This window comes from Panulirus ornatus, chromosome 11, assembly GCF_036320965.1.
Source record: "Panulirus ornatus isolate Po-2019 chromosome 11, ASM3632096v1, whole genome shotgun sequence".
Lineage (NCBI taxonomy): Eukaryota > Metazoa > Arthropoda > Malacostraca > Decapoda > Palinuridae > Panulirus > Panulirus ornatus.
This window is the reverse complement of record NC_092234.1, coordinates 57,894,063-57,919,877: the sequence shown is the minus strand read 5'-3', so window position 1 is coordinate 57,919,877 and position 25,815 is coordinate 57,894,063. Positions and strand designations below refer to the sequence as shown.

Genomic DNA, 25,815 nt, shown 5'->3' with positions numbered 1-25,815 from the left:
CCACTATTCCTTCAAACATACCCATTTTTGCTTTCCGAGATAATGTTCTCAACTTCCAAACATTCTTCAAGGCTCCCAGGATTTTTGCCCCCTCCCCCACCCTATGATTCACTTCTGCTTTCATGGTTCCATCTGCTGCCAGATCCACTCCCAGATATCTAAAACACTTTACTTCCTCCAGTTTTTCTCCATTCAAACTTACCTCCCAATTGACTTGACCCTCAACCCTACTGTACCTAATAAACTTGCTCTTATTCACATTTACTCTTAACTTTCTTCTTTCACACACTTTACCAAACTCAGTCACCAGCTTCTGCAGTTTCTCACATGAATCAGCCACCAGCGCTGTATCATCAGCGAACAACAACTGACTCCTTTCCCAAGCTCTCTCATCCACAACAGACTTCATACTTGCCCCTCTTTCCAAAACTCTTGCATTTACCTCCCTAACAACCCCATCCATAAACAAATTAAACAACCATGGAGACATCACACACCCCTGCCGCAAACCTACATTCACTGAGAACCAATCACTTTCCTCTCTTCCTACACGTACACATGCCTTACATCCTCGATAAAAACTTTTCACTGCTTCTAACAACTTGCCTCCCACACCATATATTCTTAATACCTTCCACAGAGCATCTCTATCAACTCTATCATATGCCTTCTCCAGATCCATAAATGCTACATACATATCCATTTGCTTTTCTACGTATTTCTCACATACATTCTTCAAAGCAAACACCTGATCCATACATCCTCTACCACTTCTGAAACCACACTGCTCTTCCCCAATCTGATGCTCTGTACATGCCTTCACCCTCTCAATCAATACCCTCCCATATGATTTACCAGGAATACTCAACAAATTTATACCTCTGTAATTTGAGCACTCACTCTTATCCCCTTTGCCTTTGTACAATGGCACTATGCACGCATTCCGCCAATCCTCAGGCACCTCACCATGAGTCATACTTACATTAAATAACCTTACCAACCAGTCAACAATACAGTCACCCCCTTTTTTAATAGATTCCACTGCAATACCATCCAAACCTGCTGCCTTGCCGGCTTTCATCTTCCGCAAAGCTTTTACTACCTCTTCTCTGTTTACCAAATCATTTTCCCTAACCCTCTCACTTTGCACACCACCTCGACCAAAACACCCTATATCTGCCACTCTATCATCAAACACATTCAACAAACCTTCAAAATACTCACGCCATCTCTTTCTCACATCACCGCTACTTGTTATCACCTCCCCATTAGCGCCCTTCACTGAAGTTCCCATTGATTCCCTTGTCTTACGCACTTTATTTACCTCCTTCCAGAACATCTTTTTATTCTCCCTAAAATTTAATGATACTCTCTCACCCCAACTCTCATTTGCCCTCTTTTTCACCTCTTGCACCTTTCTCTTGACCTCCTGTCTCTTTCTTTTATACATCTCCCACTCGTTTACATTTTTTCCCTGCAAAAATCGTCCAAATGCCTCTCTCTTCTCTTTCACTAATAATCTTACTTCTTCATCCCACCACTAACTACCTTTTCTAATCAACCCTCCTCCCACGCTTCTCATGCCACAAGCATCTTTTGCGCAAGCCATCACTGATTCCCTAAATACGTCCCATTCCTCCCCCACTCCCCTTACTTCCATTGTTCTCACCTTTTTCCATTCTGTACTCAGTCTCTCCTGGTACTTCCTCACACAAGTCTCCTTCCCAAGCTCACTTACTCTCACCACCCTCTTCACCCCAACATTCACTCTTCTTTTCTGAAAACCCATATACAAATCTTCACCTTATCCTCCACAAGATAATGATCAGACATCCCTCCAGTTGCACCTCTCAGCACATTAACATCCAAAAGTCTCTCTTTTGCGTGCCTGTCAGTTAACACGTAATCCAATAATGCTCTCTGGCCATCTCTCCTACTTACATACGTATACTTATGTATATCTCGCTTTTTAAAACAGGTATTCCCAATCACCAGTCCATTTTCAGCACATAAATCTACAAGCTCTTCACCATTTCCATTTACAACACTGAACACCCCATGTATACCAATTATTCCCTCAACTGCCACATTACTCACCTTTGCATTCAAATCACCCATCACTATAACCCGGTCTTGTGCATCAAAACCACTAGCACACTAATTCAGCTGCTCCCAAAATGCTTGCCTCTCATGATCTTTCTTCTCATGCCCTCATGCATATGCACCAGTAATCACCCATCTCTCTCCATCAACTTTCAGTTTTACCCATATTAATCGAGAATTTACTTTCTTACATTCTATCACATCTATCACATACTCCCACATACTCTTAAATATATGACCACTTAAAGTACTCCAAACACGCAATAGACATATATTTGTGAGAAAAATACAAGAGGTCTAGACAAGGATGAGAAAGTTGCTCCCTGTTTTTGAGGCAGAAACGAATTGCAGACCTTTTAAAAGAGTCACAGTTGACCCTGCAAGAAGAAAACCTGTCAAACAAACTTATGGACATAGATAGTAAACTCAGAAAGTCCTGTGAGACCCAAGAAAAAGGAGAAAGAGCTAGAAATTTTTCCTGCACACCTTCTAGAAGCTTGTGTCTCCTATTGTCAGTACTTTACCTTCTCTGAGTAGTGCTTTTTTACTGCTTCATGTATTGTCCTGATTGTTTCATTATTGTCATTATATTTTTGTTATGTATCATTACATTTCTGTGGAAGATTATGTATCATCAACAATACTATGTACCTCTTTCCTACAATTTCCCTTCTCATTATGTATTGTCTAAATGGGCCATCTACTACTGTTTCCTGAAACAGGTAAGTAGTAGTTAGTAGGCAGCCAATGACAGGGGAGGTATATTACCATCACTACCCACCTGGGTATCAGGAGGGTTAGTAATAGATGTGTAGTGAGCCAGCACTTTATTGGTTGTCAGGTTGCAATACTCTGACCCAGGTAGATGTCTTTTCTTTCTGCCTCACCCACTTATAGACTACTGGCATTCTGTCCACTTATATACAATCTCTCCTTGTCATACATAACACTGGACAACACTTAACTTACTCTGCTCAATCTTCTTAACCAGATTTTCCTGTGGTGAGCACTATGCACTAGCCCTGCCTTTTGGCAAAATGATTGGTGCAATAGATAGAATTGGTAGGTAGGAAGATTTAGGCAGGAGCTTTAGGTAGAAGTGGTAGGTTGAAATATTAGGCAGGAGCATTAGGTAGAAGTAATAAGCCGGACCACTGGGTAGAAGCCTCAGCGAAGTCTGAGCTAGAGTTGCCCTCTGCCAGTGGCCTGTTAAGAGTGAGTCACTAAAGGCTAAGAAGTGGCACTGGAGTTCAGTAATTATGGAGACTCTGTTGCCATGGCCACCATCTTGAGAGGATTCTAGGTTTGAAGAGACATCAAAGATATAGATAGATAGATCTATAATAAAGGACCAAACCTCCTCCTTCTTTGTCTTTTCTTTTCCTTCTTACTATCCTGTTACCTGCTGAACAGAAAGATGTGATCTAATTTCATTTGTAAGCTTTGTTACCACAGCTCCAACAATATGAGGTTTGATGTCCCGTACACAATCCTTAGATTCCATCTGTTTACCATGTACTTGGAATCCATCTGCATTTGTATACAATACTTTCAGTGTGCTGTTTTCATTACCTAATTCCTGACCTTTTGGTATGGTACATGAAGCAATAAAACATGCACTTCTCAAAGAAGGTAAAGTATTGATAATGAGGATTTCAGCTATAAAGAGATAGAATGGTAGGATTTGGATTCTCATGATGGCAGGGAATCATGGACACACAAGCTTTAATGTGTACAGGAAAATATCCTATGCCAGCATGTCAGTGAAAACACAAGGATGAGAGGGACTTGTTAACCTTCTTCACTCTTCACGCCAATTGGAGAAGAGATCTTTTAATGTTTAAGTCTGATTATGTGGTAAATAAGGGAGTTAAAAGAACAGAGATGAGACAAGATTTGAGGAGATATGGTCATGTAAACTACACAGAACTTAATTTCTATGGTAACAGAGATTGGGAAATGGAGTTAAGCACTGGTAAATGGAGTTAAGTATTGTGATGAAAGAATCTGTGAAATTTACAGTGAAGGGGTGGGAACATGTATACCTGTAGCCTCAAATTCAGAGGGGAGGTTAAGAAAGAGGTTGAACCATAAATCTTAATAAGCGAAGGGGTTTCAAGATGTGAATTGGGGAAGATACAGATGACACCCCAGCCAGCCAGCACCTGCAAGGTATAAGAGAGTAAGGAATGAGTGTAGCAGAATAAGAAAAGAGAGAGAGAGAAAATCTGCAAAGGGTATTGTAGATTAGGCAGGTGAAAATCAAAACAAAAACTTTTCCGTAAATTTGTCAGAAATAGATTGTCAGTCAAAGAGCAGCTAATCAGAGTGAAGGATTGAGAGGAAAAAATAGTTAAGGATTGATGGAAAGATATGTGAGGAACTGAAACACAAGTTCAAAAGTGTTTTCATAGTGGAAGAAATTATAGCCCCATCACCTGTAAGATGGGATGGGGAGGAGGCTTTAGAAACATTGAGGTATCTAGAAAAGACATTAACAGATACTAAAAGGTACTGACTCATGGTCTTTATGAAATTTCACCATATGTGCTGAAAATGTATGCATATACACTAGGCAGCCCTCTTGAAATACTGTTCTGGATGTCACTAGAGAAATGCAGTGATAAGGGAGAGGGAAAGGGCAAACATCATATCCACTTATAATTACTGAGGATGGGACAGAGTGTAAGAAGGCCTCACTATGGGTATTAATTATCCAGCTATAAATAAGCTTCAAGATGCCATGTGTGAGAAAGACTTGGGAGTCAACATCATTCCTAACCTGTCACCAGAGTTCTATATTAGGATAGTTGAGGAGACAAGCTGTTTTCTGGCAAATATCAAAATAGCATTCACATATATTGATAACAAAATGTTCAGCAAGCTGTTCATATCTTAATTAAGGCCAAAACTAAACTATACTTCTCAAGTTTAGTCACCTTGTCTAAAGCAGCAGAGAGAGAAAATAGAGGAGATAGCTAACAGAAAAGGTTCAGAGGAAGGCAAGAAAGATAGTCCCAGACTTAAGAGAGCAGAGTTTCAGGGAAAGGAGAAAGTCTAGATTTGCTCATCTTGGAAGGGAGAAGAGTGAGGGGTGACCTGATCACTAGATGTCACTAGAGAAATGCTGTGATAAGGGAGAGGAAAAGGGCAAGCATCATACCCACTTATGATTACTGAGGATGGGACAGAGTGTAAGAAGGCTTCACTATGGGTTTAATTATCTAACTAGAAATAAGCTTCAAGATGCTGTGTGTGAGAAAGACTTGGGAGTCAACATCGTTCCTAACCTGTCACCAGAGTTCTACATTAGAATAGTTGAGGAGACAAGCTGTTTTCTGGCAAATATCAAAATAGCATTCACATATATTGATAACAAAATGTTCAACAAGCTGTTTATATCTTAATTAAGGCCAAAACTAAACTATACTTAGTTCTACATTAGAATAGTTGAGGAAACCAGCTGTTTTCTGGCAAATATCAAAATAGCATTCACATATATTGGTAACAAAATGTTCAACAAGCTGTTCATAATTAAGGCCAAAAGTAAACTATACTTCTCAGGCTTGGTCATCTTATCTGAAGCAGCAGAGAGAAAATAGAGTTAACAGAAAAGGTCCAGAGGAAGGCAAGAAAGATGGTACCAGACTTAAGAGAGCAGAGTCTCAGGGAAAGGATTAAGTCTTTAGATTTGCCCATCTCTGAAGGGAGAAGAGTTAGGGGTGACCTGATCACAACATTCAGGTTTTTAAAAGATCTATGATGTGGTCAGTGAACAATTCTTCAAGTGATATAGGAATATAGCAACCATAGAACATAACATGAAATTTGACAGGAACTATTTTAAAGTTTGTAAGTAAATTTTTTTGGTATAAGAGTGGTGGATGAATGGAGTGTAATGACTGAGGACATGGTTAATGAAGTGAGAATATATAGATTTAAGTAACTATGTGACTGCAGAGAATGTTCAGGAAATGGGGAGCTATGAGCGTAAAACTCCCTTTCCATATAATTCAAAGAATTACACAAGGCAAAGGGAGCTCAGGTAGGATTGTGTGTATTTCCAAGATTTTTGAGGGTCTTCAGCTGTTGAAGCCTGGTGTGCACAAGTAAGGGGAGAGAGTGGAATGTGAGAGGGAACCCTTTGGTGGTATATGTGCTGGATGGTAGGTCTGAGTTTGTAAATTTCCTGAGTTTGTTCGGGGATTGGGAGTGGAAGTTTCCCAGATTAAAACTGAATGCCCATTAGTGTATCCAGCTTCAGTGAATCTACATATTTTAATTATTATGCATTATATGAGGAGGACCAGTATTTAAAGAGGGAGTGCTGTTCATTTAGATGAAAGCACTGAAATATACACACAGTCTTTTGACAGTAGCAGGCAGGGGGATTGGGTGCTACACTGTCATCCATTGTGGAGAAAAGGAGTGACTTGATAACAGCCTCTTAATTTGTAAATCACTTGGTTGATGTTGACTGTAAACTTTTTCACGAGGTACAGTACTAGAGTTAACAGTGGCCATGATTAGAAGCTGGGAAAGAGGTTTGTCTAGAAGGATATGAAGATATACTGTTTCAGTCTAAGTGTAGTGGATGGCTGGAATGGTCTAAGCAAGGGTACTGTGAATGTTAGCAGCTTACACAAGATTTCAAAATCTATTTGATGATATAGTAAGTACTACAGGTGGGTTCCCACAAATGTAAAACCGCCTCTTCCCAATGTACAAACAGCGAGTTACTCATACAAAGTGGAAATTACCTAATTGAGAGGCAACAGTTTTAGGTAATGGAGGTCCTGAGTAATGAACCTCTTAGATTTCTGTGAGAAAATGAACACTATTGTAGACAAAATGAAAAACTGGTAGATTGTTTATATCTTGACTTGCAGAAAGTAGTTGACACTGTGCTACATGGGAGGCTGATTAAGAACCTAGAATAGAAGGCAGGAATAAGGGAAAGACTCCTCTTATGGAAGAGAACAAAGGAAGCATGTCAGAGGAGCCTTCTCCATTTGGTAGAGGTCAGCAGTGGAGCATTCCAGGGTTCTGTTTTGTGACTTAGTCTTCTTGATCTCTGTGAATGACTTGCCAAAGGGTATGGACTCCTGTCCAAATATGTTACCAAATGATGTAAAAGTCATGAGGAAGTGAAAAGCAAGGGGAATTGCAGTAGCTTACAAGGGGACCTCAACAGATTTCAAAATTGGTCTGATGCATGGCTGATGAAATTCACCCTAGGCAAATGTATTTTAAATGAGGATGAGACAGAGTAAAAGAAGGCCTTAATATGGATATCATGTGGCAGAAAATTAGCTTCAAGATTCTGTGAGTGAGAAGGACTTGGGAGTCAGCATCATCCCTATCACCACAGTCCTGCAATAGGAGAACAGCAAAGAAGACAAGCTGTCTTCTGGCAAATATTGGAATAGCTTTCAAGTGCATGGATAAGGAAGTATTCAGCAAGCTGTTCATATCCTTACTTAAGGCCAAACCAGGAATAAGCTTTGCAAGGTTGGTTACTTCATCTACAAAGGTTTTTAAGAGCTACCTGCTGGAGGTCCAGATGAGGGCAAGAAAGATGGTACCAAAATTAAGAGAGCAGAGTTACAGGGAAAGCCTAAAGGCTGTAGGTTTGCCTACCTTGGAAGACAGAAGAGTAATGGTTGACTGGATCACAACCTTTAAGATTTTAAAACGGATATATGACATGGACCGTGAACAGTTCTGTGAGAGATGTAGGATTAGAGCAACCAAAGGACATAGCATGAATTTAAACAAGAAACTTTTTGAACAAGATGTAAACAAGTACTTTTATAGTATAAGAGTAGTGGATGAATGGAATAGATTGAGGACATGGTTAATGAAGAGGGCATACTTAAATGTAAGAAGTTGTGTGACTGTAGAAAACATTCAAAGGATGGGGCCCCACAAGTGTAAAATCACCTCCCCATATAGAACAAATAATTACATAAGGCAAAGGAAGCTAAGGTGTTGCTGCTTGTATTTTTAAGATTTTTAAGAGACTACAGCTCCTGAAACCTGTTGTTTTTAGTAAGGTGAGGAAGTCGAATGTGAGGAAGGGCCCTTCATTGGTATATGCTCTTGATGGTGGGTTTGAGTTCGCAAATTTTCAGAGTTTAATGGGGTTTGGGAATGAAAGTTTCCCAGATGAAAATCAAGTGCCTATGAATTATGCCAACCTCATTGAATCTACATATTTTCATTATGATGCATTATATAAGGAGAACCAGTTTTGAAAGAGAGAGTGGCTTATGTTAGGAAAATGAACAAGTGTTGCTGAATTTAATTGGTTGAAATTGCTGCTCATGTGATAAAAGAGAGTAGATTTTAGTTTAACCAAAAGTCACCATTATCAGAGTCAGTTAAAGATTTAAAATCTTCTCAGAGCCTATGAATTATGCCAACCTCATTGAATCTACATATTTTGATTATGATGCATTATATAAGGAGAACCAGTTTTATGTTAGGAAAATGAACAAGTGTTGCTGAATTTAATTGGTTGAAATTGTTGCTCTTATGTGATAAAAGAGAGTAGATTTTAGTTTAACCAAAAGTCACCATTATCAGAGTCAGTTAAAGATTTAAAATCTTCTCATGATTGAGGCCTTTTTGTGCTAATAAGCTTCATTACTGTTATTAGAATTACATTATATCAGCTTGAGACTGTTATCACTGCCTGAACCAAGAATGAGAATAGAATAGAGCTTTTAAAGAAGGCAGAGAAATTAGACTGGAAAGCTTGCAACTGGCTTGTCAGCATACTGCAATAAAGCCAAATACCGTTCTAAAAATTTTGTTTCACATTGCATAACCATCTCGAATGGACTCCAATAACGAAATGTACCAAGACCAGTCAGTTAACAAGAACCACTCAGAAGAGACAAGGGATAGAAATGAAAGAGGAACCATAAGAGAGCAAATGTTTAATAAAGTTAAGGGATATTGTTAAAACCAAAACATGTAGGTTACACAGCTTGAGCAAGAGTTAAAGAAAGTGCAAAATGAATTCAAGGATCTTAAGGGTGTCATATGATGAAAGAGTACTTTAGGGATCTTGGAAATATTGTCACTGAGTATAAACAATAATTCATTTTAATGGTTAGGATTCAGGAGGTGCATAATCAGAAGAAACTGAATTCAGTAAAAAGTAGATAAGGTCTGGCAAGTCTGCTTTAGATGCCCTTGAGGTTGCTTATTTAGAGGAGAGGACTTAAAACACATACAAAATCTGTTGTTGATAGCAGACAGGGAGGTGCAGAGGGAACAGTATCAGCAACTGATCATTTAGAGGAGAAAACTAGAAAAAAATACAGAATCTCCTGACAGTAGTGGGCACGGAGATTAGATGCTGTTTGGTTGTCTTCTGTGGAAGAGAGGTGGGGTGACCATATAACAGCCTGTAAGTTCCTAAATCATCTGGATGACATTGACAATAAATTTCTTCTCAAGGTACAGTACCAGTTACCAGAGACCATGATCAGAAGCTGAGAAAGAGGTTGGTCTAGAAGGAGTGTTAAGATATACCGTTTCAGGTTGAGGGTAGTGAGTGGCTGGAAGAGTCCAAGCAAAGGGACTGTAGATGTGAGCAGCTTACTCTAGATTTCAAAGTCTTTCTGAAGATATAGAAAGTACTAGAAAAGGGGCCCCAAATATGTAAAACTATTTCTTCCTAATGCACAAATAGCTAATTACACACTCACATAAAGGCAAAATTACCTAAGTGAGAGACAACACAGTTTTAGGGAAAGGGAGTCTTGTGTAAAGAACATCTTAGATTTCATTGAGAGAGTCAACCCTGTTGTAGACAAAAGGGAAAGATGAAGGGATTGTTCATATATCTTGACTGTCAGAAAGCATTTGACACTACCATGTGGGAGGCTGATTAAGAAGCTGGAATAGTATGTAGGAATAAGGGGAAGACTCCTCCAATGGCCATTAGCCTCCTCCAATGGATAGAAAATTATGTTAGTGAAAGGAAACAAAGGAAACTTGTCAGAGGAGCCTTCTCTAGATGGGTGGAAGTCACCCATGGAGTGTCTCATGAATCTGGTTCGAGACCAACATTCTTCTTGATGTGTGTGAATGACTTGCCAGAAGGTATGAACTCCTACCCAGATGTTTGCAGATGATGCAAAAGTCATGAGGGAAATGAAAAGCAAGGAGAATTGCATCAGCTTACAAGGGGACCTAGACAGACTCCAAAGTTGGTTTGACACATGGCTGATGAAATTCATTCCAAGCAAATGTAAAGTAACAAGGATTGTACAAAGTGAGAGAAGGCCTCAATATGATTATTATGTGGTAGGAAATAAGCTTGAAGATTCTGTGTGTGATAAGAGCCTAGGAGTTAGCATCTTCCATAACTTAGCCCCAAAGTCCCATGATAGCAGAATAGTGAAGGAGACAGGCTGTCTTTTTGCAAATATCATAATAGCTTTCAAGTACATATATGGATATTTAGCAAGCTGTTCTTATCCTACATAAAACCAAAACTAGAACATACTTTCCAAGTATGTTCATGTAATCTAAAGAAGTTTAGGGAGCTAATGGAGAAGGTCCAGAGAAGGGCACCAAATTTAAGAGAGCAGATTTACGGGAAAGGCAAAAGGATTTAAATTTGCCCACCTTGGAAGAGAGAAGAGTAAGGGGTGACCTTATTACAACCTCTAAGGTTTTTGAACAGATCAGTGATGAGGACAGTGAGCAGTTCTTCAAGAGATGTAAGGGTAGAGCTGCCAGAGGACTTAACATAAAATCAATCAAGAAGCTTGTGAAAAAAGAGTAAAGAAGTACATTTATATTATATAAGTGATAGAAGAGTGGAATAGAATGACTGAGGACATGATTGATGTAGACAGCTTACATAAATTTAAGAAGTTGTATGATAGAAGAAAATTTTCAAGAGATGGGGTTCCTTGAGTGTAAAACTCCCTCCCCTTACAGTACAAATAGGTGATTGCACACATTTCGCTCATTAAAGAATTTTCTCATGAAAAAGATGTGGAAGGGTAAAATGATTTACTTTTCAGGTCCTTTTGTGATAAAATTTACCTTTTACTTATGACAGGTTTGGGCATGGGGATCTGCAAGTAAGGGTCAGCTTGGTTTGGGTGACCTCAATCACAGGTCAACACCCACCAATGTGATAACCCTTAATCACATGGGGGTTACCAAAGTGGTGTGTGGTACTCATCATGCAGCTGCTCTTACCATTGATGGACAGGTTAGTGAGATCTGATTGTTCTTGGAATTTTTTTTTTTTAAAGATCATGCTTTCACTGATGGTTTTTGATAGTATGTTAATGTTAAAGGCTTATGCATATGATGTAGATACTGCTGGTGAATTTAGATATGATGTGAAAACAGAAAAGAGTGGTTTTATCCAATACTATTTTCTTCACTAATCATGGATTAGGTTATTTAGATATGCCTACCAAACACTTTGGTTATAAGCATAGATTAAACTCATTCCCACAGGTGATGGGTTACAAAGCTAGAAATGATATGTCCAGCCCTTCAGTTTAATGCCTCTTTTCCTTGAACAATCATAACTGCTTCTGCTGTCATCAAGTACATGAAATGTATGGTAGCTTCTGTGTTTTTAAAGAATGAAGGAGAGTGCACAAATTTTGCCTGAATCAGAGAGGATGATTTTATTATCAGATTGATAGAATTTTAAAAAGTTCTTTTAACCTATCAAATGGATGTTTACTGCAGAGTCATTGTAATAGTTAGGAACACTACACATACATATATATATATATTTTTTTTTTTTTTTTTATACATCGTCGCTGTCTCCCGCGGTTGCGAGGTAGCGCAAGGAAACAGACGAAAGAAATGGCCCAACCCCCCCCCTTACACATGTACATACACACGTCCACACACGCAAATATACATACCTACACAGCTTTCCATGGTTTACCCCGGACGCTTCACATGCCTTGATTCAATCCACCGACAGCACGTCAACCCCTGTATACCACATCGCTCCAATTCACTCTATTCCTTGCCCTCCTTTCACCCTCCTGCATGTTCAGGCCCCGATCACACAAAATCCTTTTCACTCCATCTTTCCACCTCCAATTTGGTCTCCCTCTTCTCCTCGTTCCCTCCACCTCCGACACATATATCCTCTTGGTCAATCTTTCCTCACTCATTCTCTCCATGTGCCCAAACCATTTCAAAACACCCTCTTCTGCTCTCTCAACCACGCTCTTTTTATTTCCACACATCTCTCTTACCCTTACGTTACTTACTCGATCAAACCACCTCACACCACACATTGTCCTCAAACATCTCATTTCCAGCACATCCATCCTCCTGCGCACAACTCTATCCATAGCCCACGCCTCGCAACCATACAACATTGTTGGAACCACTATTCCTTCAAACATACCCATTTTTGCTTTCCGAGATAATGTTCTCGACTTCCACACATTTTTCAAGGCTCCCAAAATTTTCGCCCCCTCCCCCACCCTATGATCCACTTCTGCTTCCATGGTTCCATCCGCTGACAGATCCACTCCCAGATATCTAAAACACTTCACTTCCTCCAGTTTTTCTCCATTCAAACTCACCTCCCAATTGACTTGACCCTCAACCCTACTGTACCTAATAACCTTGCTCTTATTCACATTTATATATTTTTTTTTTTTTTTTTTTTTTTTTTATACTTTGTCGCTGTCTCCCGCGTTTGCGAGGTAGCGCAAGGAAACAGATGAAAGAAATGGCCCAACCCACCCCCATACACATGTATCTACATACGTCCACACACGCAAATATACATACCTACACAGCTTTCCATGGTTTACCCCAGACGCTTCACATGCCTTGATTCAATCCACTGACAGCACGTCAACCCCGGTATACCACATCGCTCCAATTCACTCTATTCCTTGCCCTCCTTTCACCCTCCTGCATGTTCAGGCCCCGATCACACAAAATCTTTTTCACTCCATCTTTCCACCTCCAATTTGGTCTCCCTCTTCTCCTTGCTCCCTCCACCTCCGACACATATATCCTCTTGGTCAATCTTTCCTCACTCATCCTCTCCATGTGCCCAAACCACTTCAAAACACCCTCTTCTGCTCTCTCAACCACGCTCTTTTTATTTCCACACATCTCTCTTACCCTTACGTTACTCACTCGATCAAACCACCTCACACCACACATTGTCTCAAACATCTCATTTCCAGCACATCCATCCTCCTGCGCACAACTCTATCCATAGTCCACGCCTCGCAACCATACAACATTGTTGGAACCACTATTCCTTCAAACATACCCATTTTTGCTTTCCGAGATAATGTTCTCGACTTCCATACATTCTTCAAGGCTCCTAGGATTTTCGCCCCCTCCCCCACCCTATGATCCACTTCCACTTCCATGGTTCCATCCGCTGCCAGATCCACTCCCAGATATCTAAAACACTTTACTTCCTCCAGTTTTTCTCCATTCAAACTTACCTCCCAAATGACTTGACCCTCAACCCTACTGTACCTAATAACCTTGCTCTTATTCACATTTACTCTTAACTTTCTTCTTTCACACACTTTACCAAACTCAGTCACCAGCTTCTGCAGTTTCTTACATGTAATAATGCACCGAAACCACACCTCCCTCTCCACATCCAGGCCCCACAGAACTTTCCATGGTTTACCCCAGACACTTCACATGCCCTGGTTCAATCCATTGACAGCATGTCGACCCTGGTATACCACATCGTTCCAGTTCACTCTATTCCTTGCACGCCTTTCACCCTCCTGCATGTTCAGGCCCCGATCACTCAAAATCTTTTTCACTCCATCTTTCCACCTCCAATTTGGTCTCCCACTTCTCCTCGTTCCCTCCACCTCTGACACATATATCCTTTTGGTCAATCTTTCCTCACTCATTCTCTCCATGTGACCAAACCATTTCAAAACACCCTCTTCTGCTCTTTCAACCACAGTCTTTTTATTTCCACACATCTCTCTTACCCTTACATTACTTACTCGATCAAACCACCTCACACCACATATTGTCCTTAAACATCTCATTTCCAACACATCCACCCTCCTGCACACAACTCTATCCATAGCCCATGCCTCGCAGCCATACAACATTGTTGGAACGACTATTCCTTCAAACATACCCATTTTTGCTTTCCGAGATAATGTTCTCGACTTCCAAACATTCTTCAAGGCTCCCAGAATTTTTGCCCCCTCCCCCACCCTATGATTCACTTCCTCTTCCATGGTTCCATCCACTGTCAGATCCACTCCCAGATATCTAAAGCACTTTACTTCCTCCAGTTTTTCTCCATTCAAACTCACCTCCCAATTGACTTGACCCTCAACCCTACTGTACCTAATAACCTTGCTCTTATTCACATTTACTCTTAACTTTCTTCTTTCACACACTTTACCAAACTCAGTCACCAGCTTCTGCAGTTTCTCACATGAATCAGCCACTAGCGCTGTATCATCAGCGAACAACATCTGACTCACTTCCCAAGCTCTCTCATCCACAACAGATTGCATACTTGCCCCTCTTTCCAAAACTCTTGCATTCACCTACCTAACAACCCCATCCGTAAACAAATTAAACAACCATGGAGACATCACGCACCCCTGCCGCAAACCTACATTGACTGAAAACCAATCACTTTCCTCTCTTCCTACACGTACACATGCCTTACACATCCTTGATAAAAACTTTTTACTGCTTCTAACAACTTTCCTCCCACACCATATATTCTTAATACCCTCCACAGAGCATCTCTATCAACTCTATTATATGCCATCTCCAGATCCATAAATGCTACATACAAATCCATTTGCTTTTCTAAGTATTTCTCACATACATTCTTCAAAGCAAACACCTGATCCACACGTCATCTACCACTTCTGAAACCACACTGCTCTTCCCCAATCTGATGCTCTGTACATGCCTTCACCCTCTCAATCAATACCCTCCCATATAATTTCCCAGGAATACTCAACAAACTTATACCTCTGTAATTTGAGCACTCATTCTTATCCCCTTTTCCTTTGTACAATGGCACTATGCAAGCATTCCACCAATCCTCAGGCACCTCACAATGAATCATACATACATTAAATAACCTCACCAACCAGTCAACAATGCAGTTGCCCCCTTTTTTTTTTTACTAAGTTCCACTGCAGTACCATCCAAACCTGCTGCCTTGCCGGCTTTCATCTTCCGCAAAGCTTTTACTACCTCTTCTCTGTTTACCAAATCATTTTCCATAACCCTCTCACTTTGCACACCACCTCGACCAAAACACCCTATATCTGCCACTCTGTCATCAAACACATTCAACAAACCTTCAAAATACTCACTCCATCTCCTCACATCACCACTACTTGTTATCACCTCCCCATTAACCCCCTTCACTGAAGTTCTCATTTGCTCCCTTGTCTGACGCACTTTATTTACCTCCTTCCAAAACCTCAGCTCCCTTTCCGCATCCAGGCCCCACAAAACTTTCCATGGTTTACCCCAGATGCTTCACATCCATTGACAGCATGTCTACCCTGGTATACCACATCGTTCCAATTCACACTCCTGTATGTTCAAGCCTCAAACATTTCAGTTCCAACACATCAACCCTATCTATAGCCCATGCCTCGCAACCTTATAATATTGTTGGAACTACTGTTCCTTCAAACTTAACCATTTTTGCTCTCCGAGATAACATTCTCTGTTTCCACACATTCTTCATCACTCCCAGAACCTTCACTCCCTCCCCCAACCTATGACTCACTTCCATGTCCATTGTTCCATTCGTTCCTAAGTCCACTCCCAGATATCTAAAACACTTCATGTCCTCCAATTTTTCTCTATTGAATTCACATGCCAACTGACTTGTCTTTCAATCATGCTGAACTTAATAACCTTGCTTTTATTCACATTTACTCCCAACTTTCTCCTTTCACACACTTTTCCAAACTCAATCATAAACTTCTTCAGTTTCTCACTTGAATCAGCCACCAGTACTGTATCATTGTAGAACAACAACTGACTCACTTCCCAGGCCTTCTCATCCCCAACAGATTGCGTATTTTCCCCTCTCTCCAAAACTCTTGCATTTACTTCCCTAATCACCCCATCCATAAAAAATTAAACAACCATGGGGACATCACACGTCCCTGCGGCAAACTGACCTTCATTTTCCTCTCTTCCTACTTGTACACATGCCTTACACCCTTGATAGATACTTCTAACTTCTTCTAGCAGCTTACATTCCACACCATTTACTCTTAAAACATTCCACAAAACTTTTCTGTCAACCCTATTATATGCCTTCTCCAGATTCATAAATGCTACATACAAATCCATCTGTTTTTCTAAGTATTTCTCACATACATTCTTCCAAATACACACCTGATCCACGCATCATCTACCACTTTTGAAGCCACACTGCTCCTCCCCAATCTGATGCTCAGCACATGCCTTCACCCTCTCACTACCCTCCCATACAATTTTCCAGGAATACTCAACAAACTTATGCCTCAGTAGTTTGAACACTGACCTTTATCCACTTTGCCTTTGCACAATGGCACTATACATGCATTCTGCCAATCCTCAGGCACTTCACCATGATCCATGCATGGATTGAATACCCTTATCAGCCAGTCAAAAGCAGCCACCACCTTTTCTGATATATTCAACTGTAATACCATCCAAACCCACTGCCTGGTCGGATTTCATCTTCTGCAAAACTTTCAACACCTTTTCTCTTCACTAAACAAATCTCCATGACTCTCTCACTTCACACACCACCCTGACCAAAACACCCTACATCTGCCACTCTTTCATCAAACACATTCAACAAACCTTCAAAATATTCGCTCCATCTCACTTCATCACTGCCTGGTATCACTTCCCCTTTCCCCCCTTCACCAATGTATCCATTTGTTCTTTTATCTTATGATGTTATTTACCTTCTTCCAAAACATCTTTTTATTCTCCCTAAAGTTCAGTGATACTCTCTCACCCCAGGTCTCATTTGCCCTCTTTTTCAAACCTTGTACCTTCCTCTTGACCTCCTTCTACTTTCTCTTATACATCTCCCAGTCATTTGCACTTTTTCCTTTCTGGTATCATCCAAACACCTCGCATTTCTCTTTTCCTAACAACTTTACTTTTTTATCCCATCACTCACAACCCTTTCTAATCTGCCCACCTCTCACCTTTCTCATGCCACATGCATCCTTTGCACATGCCATTGCTACTTCCCTGAATTCATCCCATTCCTCACCTACTCCCCTCACGTCATTTGCTCTCATCTTTTGCCATTTTTTCAGATAAAATCTCTTTTGAATGATAAGACAGAAAACGATTGATTGAATTCTCTTTTTTATTGTCAGATTTATGAAAACTGTTTAATGAGAAAACACTGAATATCTATAGTAGGTGTAGTTACAGCTTCAACAAAATTTTTCTTTCCCATTTCTGAACTACCTGTATTATTATATTCCCAAGCAGCATATGAATGAGAGGTCTTCTTCAGGTGTTTGTATGGGGGGATAACTCTGGCGGCCAAGGTGGGCCTTCAGCAGCTGCTGGAATTGGTCCATCACCTAGTAAATCTCCAAACAAATCTCCTCATAAACTTGGAAATGCTTCACCATCCTTTGTGTCCCCTAGACGGTTGGAACTCCCTGATAGATGTCTGGTGCGGGATTTGGCCTCAGGGGATAACTACCTCATTGTCATATCCATTGATGGCCTAGTATACTACATTGGCAAATTAAGGTAAGTTTTTGATTTTGAAATATGTATATCCTTGAAAACACTACCATATACTCTTCCATTATTTTTAGTGATTCTTCATGATATGGATGTGATTGATAAATGCAGTTTTGAAATTATCAAAATTTAATGTGATTATGACATAGTTAACAGCTGAGTTGCATACAAGGAGGAAAGGATTGAGGAAAAGAAAGAGTGCTTTGTAATTAGATTTGGAATGGTTGTATTTGAGGAAGCTCTTTCAAAATATGAAATTTTACTTGATGTATAAAATGTGGATAATGTACCATACAAGGTTTGAAATATGTAGGTTATATATATATATATATATATATATATATATATATATATATATATATATATATTTATTTTTATTTATTATACTTTGTCGCTGTCTCCCGCGTTTGCGAGGTAGCGCAAGGAAACAGACGAAAGAAATGGCCCAACCCACCCCCATACACAATGTATACACACACACGTCCACACACGCAAATATACATACCTACACAGCTTTCCATGGTTTACCCCAGACGCTTCACATGCCTTGATTCAATCCACTGACAGCACGTCAACCCCGGTATACCACATCGCTCCAATTCACTCTATTCCTTGCCCTCCTTTCACCCTCCTGCATGTTCAGGCCCCGATCACACAAAATCTTTTTCACTCCATCTTTCCACCTCCAATTTGGTCTCCCTCTTCTCCTCTTTCCCTCCACCTCCGACACATATATTCTCTTGGTCAATCTTTCCTCACTCATTCTCTCCATGTGCCCGAACCATATATATATATATATATATATATATATATATATATATATATATATATATATATATATATATATATATATATCCCATTTTAGAAAGTTAATACAAGGAGGGGAGGATTTCTGGCCCCCCGCTCCCGTCCCCTCTAGTCGCTTTCTACGACACGCAAGGAATACGTGGGAAGTATTCTTTCACCCCTATCCCCAGGGATAATATACATATATATATACATATACACATACACACACATACACATACACACGCACATACACACACACACACACATACATATATATACATATGAAAAATGTAAGAAACAATTTAGAAAACTGAAACTTCTATATATATAAATACATATATATGAATATATATATATACACATACACATATATATACAAAATGTATACATATATATATATATGTATATATATATGATTAACAATGATCCATGTCACAGAAAAATGAGTTTTGGAAAGAGGGGCAAGTATGAAGTCTGTTGGGGATGAGAGAGCTTGGGAAGTGAGTCAGTTGTTGTTCGCTGATGATACAGCGCTGGTGGCTGATTCATGTGAGAAACTGCAGAAGCTGGTGACTGAGTTTGGTAAAGTGTGTGGAAGAAGAAAGTTAAGAGTAAATGTGAATAAGAGCAAGGTTATTAGGTACAGTAGGGTTGAGGGTCAAGTCAATTGGGAGGTGAGTTTGAATGGAGAAAAACTGGAGGAAGTGAAGTGTTTTAGATATCTGGGAGTGGATCTGGCAGCGGATGGAACCATGGAAGCGGAAGTGGATCATAGGGTGGGGGAGGGGGCGAAAATTCTTGGGGCCTTGAAGAATGTGTGGAAGTCGAGAACATCATCTCGGAAAGCAAAAATGGGTATGTTTGAAGGAATAGTGGTTCCAACAATGTTGTATGGTTGCGAGGCGTGGGCTATGGATAGAGTTGTGCGCAGGAGGATGGATGTGCTGGAAATGAGATGTTTGAGGACAATGTGTGGTGTGAGGTGGTTTGATCGAGTGAGTAACGTAAGGGTAAGAGAGATGTGTGGAAATAAAAAGAGCGTGGTTGAGAGAGCAGAAGAGGGTGTTTTGAAGTGGTTTGGGCACATGGAGAGAATGAGTGAGGAGAGATTGACCAAGAGGATATATGTGTCAGAGGTGGAGGGAACGAGGAGAAGAGGGAGACCAAATTGGAGGTGGAAAGATGGAGTGAAAAAGATTTTGTGTGATCGGGGCCTGAACATGCAGGAGGGTGAAAGGAGGGCAAGGAATAGAGTGAATTGGAGCGATGTGGTATATATATATATATATATATATATATATATATATATATATATATATATATATATATTTTTTTTTTTTTCTTTTTTTTTTGCTTTGTCGCTGTCTCCCGCGTTTGCGAGGTAGCGCAAGGAAACAGATGAAAGAAATGGCCCAACCCACCCCCATACACATGTATATACATACGTCCACACTCGCAAATGTACATACCTACACAGCTTTCCATGGTTTACCCCAGACGCTTCACATGCCTTGATTCAATCCACTGACAGCACGTCAACCCCGGTATACCACATCGCTCCAATTCACTCTATTCCTTGCCCTCCTTTCACCCTCCTGCATGTTCAGGCCCCGATCACACAAAATCTTTTTCACTCCATCTTTCCACCTCCAATTTGGTCTCCCTCTTCTCCTCGTTCCCTCCACCTCCGACACATATATCCTCTTGGTCAATCTCTCCTCACTCATTCTCTCCATGTGACCAAACCATTTTAAAACACCCTCTTCTGCTCTCTCAACCACGCTCTTTTTATTTCCACACATCTCTCTTACCCTTACGTTACTTACTCGATCAAACCACCTCACTCCACACATTGTCCTCAAACATCTCATTTCCAGCACATCCATCCTCCTGCGCACAACTCTATCCATAGTCCACGCCTCGCAACCATACAACATTGTTGGAACCACTATTCCTTCAAACATACCCATTTTTGCTTTCCGAGATAATGTTCTCGACTTCCACACATTCTTCAAGGCTCCCAGAATTTTCGCTCCCTCCCCCACCCTATGATCCACTTCCGCTTCCATGTTTCCATCCGCTGCCAGATCCACTCCCAGATATCTAAAACACTTCACTTCCTCCAGTTTTTCTCCATTCAAACTCACCTCCCAATTGACTTGACCCTCAACCCTACTGTACCTAATAACCTTGCTCTTATTCACACTTACTCTTAACTTTCTTCTTTCACACACTTTACCAAACTCAGTCACCAGCTTCTGCAGTTTCTCACATGAATCAGCCACCAGCGCTGTATCATCAGCGAACAACAACTGACTCACTTCCCAAGCTCTCTCATCCCCAACAGACTTCATCCTTGCCCCTCTTTCCAAAACTCTTGCATTCACCTCCCTAACAACCCCATCCATAAACAAATTACACAACCATGGAGACATCACACACCCTTTCTTTTTCTTTCAAACTATTCGCCATTTCCCGCGTTAGCGAAGGTAGCGTTAAGAACAGAGAACTGGGCCTTTAAGGGAATATCCTCACCTGGCCCCCTTCTCTATTATATATATATATATATATATATATATATATATATATATATATATATATATATATATATATATATATATATTTTTTTTTTTTTTTTTTTTTTTTTTTTTTCCTGTCTCCCGCGTTTGCGAGGTAGCGCAAGGAAACAGACGAAAGAAATGGCCCAACCCACCCCCATATACATGCCTTGATTCAACCCACTGACAGCACGTCAACCCCGGTATACCACATCGATCCAATTCACTCTATTCTTTGCCCTCCTTTCACCCTCCTGCATGTTCAGGCCCCGATCACACAAAATCTTTTTCACTCCATCTTTCCACCTCCAATTTGGTCTCCCTCTTCTCCTCGTTCCCTCCACCTCCGACACATATATCCTCTTGGTCAATCTTTCCTCACTCATTCTCTCCATGTGCCCAAACCATTTCAAAACACCCTCTTCTGCTCTCTCAACCACGCTCTTTTTATTTCCACACATCTCTCTTACCCTTACGTTACTTACTCGATCAAACCACCTCACACCACACATTGTCCTCAAACATCTCATTTCCAGCACATCCATCCTCCTGCGCACAACTCTATCCAGAGTCCACGCCTTGCAACCATACAACATTGTTGGAACCACTATTCCTCCAAACATACCCATTTTTGCTTTCCGAGATAATGTTCTCGACTTCCACACATTCTTCAAGGCTCCCAGAATTTTCGCCCCCTCCCCCACCCTATGATCCACCTCCGCTTCCATGGTTCCATCCGCTGCCAGATCCACTCCCAGATATCTAAAACACTTCACTTCCTCCAGTTTTTCTCCATTCAAACTCACCTCCCAATTGACTTGACCCTCAACCCTACTGTACCTAATAACCTTGCTCTTATTCACATTTACTCTTAACTTTCTTCTTTCACACACTTTACCAAACTCAGTCACCAGCTTCTGTAGTTTCTCACATGAATCAGCCACCAGCGCTGTATCATCAGCGAACAACAACTGACTCACTTCCCAAGCTCTCTCATCCCCAACAGACTTTTTTTTTTTTTCCAAAGGAAGGAACAGAGAAGGGGGCTGGATGAGGATGTTTCCTCAGAGGCCCAGTCCTCTGTTCTTAACGCTACCTCGCTGATGCGGGAAATGACGAATAGTATGAAAGAAAAGACATATATATATATATATATATATATATATATATATATATATATATATGAATAAATAAATATTTATTTATTTATTTATTTATTTTGCTTTGTCGCTGTCTCCCGCGTTTGCGAGGTAGCATATTTATATATATATTAGTTCTCCTGTATTAGTGAGCTGGCGGAAGGAAACAGACGAAAGAATGGCCCAACCCACCCACATACACATGTATATACATAAACACCCACACACGCACATATACATACCTATACATTTCAACAAATGCTTACATATACATACACAGGCATACATATATACACGTGTACATATTCATACTTGCTGCCTTCATCCATTCCCGTTGCCACCCCACCACACATGAAATAGCGCTAGGAAAAGACAACAAAGGCCACATTCGTTCACTATCAGTATCTAGCTGTCATGTTTAATGCACCGAAACCACAGCTCCCTTTCCACATCCAGGCCCTACAAAACGTTCCATGGTATACCCCAGACGCTTCACATGCCCTGGTTCAATCCATTGACAGCACGTCAACCACGGTATACCACATCATTCCAATTCACTCTATTCTTGCCTGCCTTTCACCCTCCTGTATATATTCTTTGCCCTCCTTTCACCCTCCTGCATGTTCAGGCCCCGATCATACAAAATCTTTTTCACTCCATCCTTCCACCTCCAATTTGGTCTCCCACTTCTCATTCCCTCCACCTCTGAAATATATATATTCTCTTTGTCAATCTTTCCTCACTCATTCTCTCCGTGTGACCAAATCATTTCAATACATCCTTTTCTGCTCTCTCAACCACACTCATTTTATTACCGTACATCTCTCTTACCCTTTCATTACTTTCTCGATCAAGCCACCTCACACCACATATTGTCCTCAAACATCTCATTACAATACATCTATCCTCCTTCGCACAACCCTATCTTTAGCCCATGCCTTACAACCATATAACATTGTTGGAACCACTGTTCCTTCAAGTGTGAGTGGTGGGATGAAGAAGTAAGACTACTAGAGAAAGAGAAGAGAGAGGTATTTGGACAATTTTTGCTGGGAAATAATGCAAATGACTGGGAAAAGTATAAAAGAAAGAGGCAGGAGGTCAAGAGAGAGGTGTCAGAGGTGAAAAAAGAGGGCAACTGAGAGTTAGGGGTGAGAGAGTATCATTAAATTTTAGGGAGAAAAAAAGATGTTTTGGAAGGAGGAAAATAAAGTGCATAAGGCAAGGGAACAGGAACATCAGTGAAGAGGGCTAATGGGGAGGTGATAACAAGTAGTGGTAACGTGAGAAGGAGATGGAGTGAGTATTTTGAAGGTTTGTTGAATGTGTTTGATGATAGAGTGGCAGATATAAGGTGTTTGGGTTGAGGTGGTGTGCAAATTGAGAGGGTTAGGGAGAATGATTTGGTAAACAGAGATGAGGTAGTAAAAGCTTTGCAGAAGATGAAAGCTGGCAAAGCAGCAGGCTTGGATCATATTGCAGTGGAATTTATTAAAAAATGGGTGTGACTGTATTGCCGACTGGTTGGTAAGGTTATTTAATGTAGATATGACTCATGATGAGGTGCCTGAGGATTGGCGAAATGCTTGCATAGTGCCATTGTACAAAGGCAAAGGGGATTAGAGTGAGTGCTCAAATTACAGAGGTACAAGTTTGTTGAGTATTCATGGGAAATTATATGGGAGGGTATTGATTGACAGGGTGAAGGCATGTACAGAGCATCAGATTGGGTTAGAGCAGTGTGGTTTCAGAAGTGGTAGAGGATGTGTGGATCAGGTGTTTGCTTTGAAGAATGTATGTGAGAAATACTTAGAAAAGCAAATGGATTTGTATGTAGCATTTATGGATCTGGAGAAGGCATATGATAGAGTTGACAGAGATGCTCTGTGGAAGGTATTAAGAATATATGGTGTGGGAGGCAAGTTGTTAGAAGCAGTGAAAAGTTTTTATCGAGGATGTAAGGCATGTGTATGAGTAGGAAGAGAGGAAAGTTGTTTGGGAGGTGAATGCAAGAGCTTTGGAAAGAGGGCCAAGTATGCAGTCTGTTGTGGATGTGAGAGCTTGGGAAGTGAGTCAGTTGTTGTTCGCTGATGATACAGCGCTGGTGGCTGATTCGGGTGAGAAACTGCAGAAGCTGGTGACTGAGTTTGGTAAAGTGTGTGAAAGAAGAAATGTGAGAGTAAATGTGAATAAGAGCAAGGTTATTAGGTACAGTAGGGTTGAGGGACAAGTCAATTGGGAGGTCAGTATGAATGGAGAAAAACTGGAGGAAGTGAAGTGGATTTGGCAGCGGATGGAACCATGGAAGTGGAAGTGAATCATAGGGTGGGGTAGGGGGCGAAAGTTCTGGGAGCGTTGAAGAATGTGTGGAAGTCGAGAACGTTATCTTGGAAAGCAAAAATGGGTATGTTTGAAGGAATAGTGGTTCCAACAATGTTATATGGTTGCGAGGCGTGGGCTATAGATAGAGTTGTGTGGAGGAGGATGGATGTGCTGGAAATGAGATGTTTGAGGACAATATGTGGTGTGAGGTGGTTTGATCGAGTAAGTAATGAAAGGGTAAGAGAGATGTGTGGTAATAAAAAGAGTGTGGTTGAGAGAGGAGAAGAGGGTGTTTTGAAATGGTTTGGTCACATGGAGAGAATGAGTGAGGAAAGATTGACGAAGAGGATATATATGTCAGAGGTGGAGGGAACGAGGAGAAGTGGGAGACCAAATTGGAGGTGGAAAGATGAAGTGAAAAAGATTTTGAGTGATCGTGGCCTGAACATGCAGGAAGGCGAAAGGCGTGCAAGGAATAGAATGCATTGGAAAGATGTGGTATACCGGGGTCGACGTGCTGTCAATGGATTGAACCAGGGCATATGAAGCGTCTGGGGTAAACCATGGAAAGTTCTGTGGGGCCTGGATGTGGAAAGGGAGGTGTGGTTTCAGTGCATTATTACATGACAGCTAGAGACTGAGTGTGAACGAATGAGGCCTTTGTTGTCTATTCCTAGCGCTACCTCGCACACATGAGGGGGGAGGGGGTTGTCATTCCATGTGTGGCGAGGTGGCGATGGGAATGAATAAAGGCAGACTATGAATTATGTAACATGTGTATATATGTATATGTCTGTGTGTATATATATGTATACATTGAGATGTATAGGTATGTATATTTGCATGTGTGGACGTGTATGTATATATATGTGTATGTGAGTGGGTTGGGCCATTCTTTCGTCTGTTTCCTTGCGCTACCTCGCTAACGCGGGAGACAGCGACAAAGTAAATAAAAAAATAAAATGAAATAGATATGTATTGTCCCTGGGGATAGAGGTGAAAGAATACTTCCCACATATTCCCTGTGTGTCATAAAAGGCGATTAAAAGGGGAGGAGTTGGGGGCTGGAAATCCTCCCTTCCAGTTTTTACTTTTCCAAAAATAGGAACAGAGAAGGGGGCCAAGAG

The 25,815-nt window shown here is 40.8% G+C and overlaps 1 protein-coding gene across 1 annotated transcript in view; it reads left to right on the top strand.

The window, feature by feature from the left end:
- Positions 1-25,815, top strand: part of Als2 (Amyotrophic lateral sclerosis 2) — a 231,493-nt gene that overhangs the window by 21,607 nt on the left and 184,071 nt on the right. The window contains exons 5-6 of the mRNA XM_071666251.1: positions 11,192-11,347; positions 17,642-17,886. Coding sequence (XP_071522352.1) covers positions 11,192-11,347; positions 17,642-17,886 — 401 coding nt within the window. The remainder of the gene's footprint in view (positions 1-11,191; positions 11,348-17,641; positions 17,887-25,815) is intronic.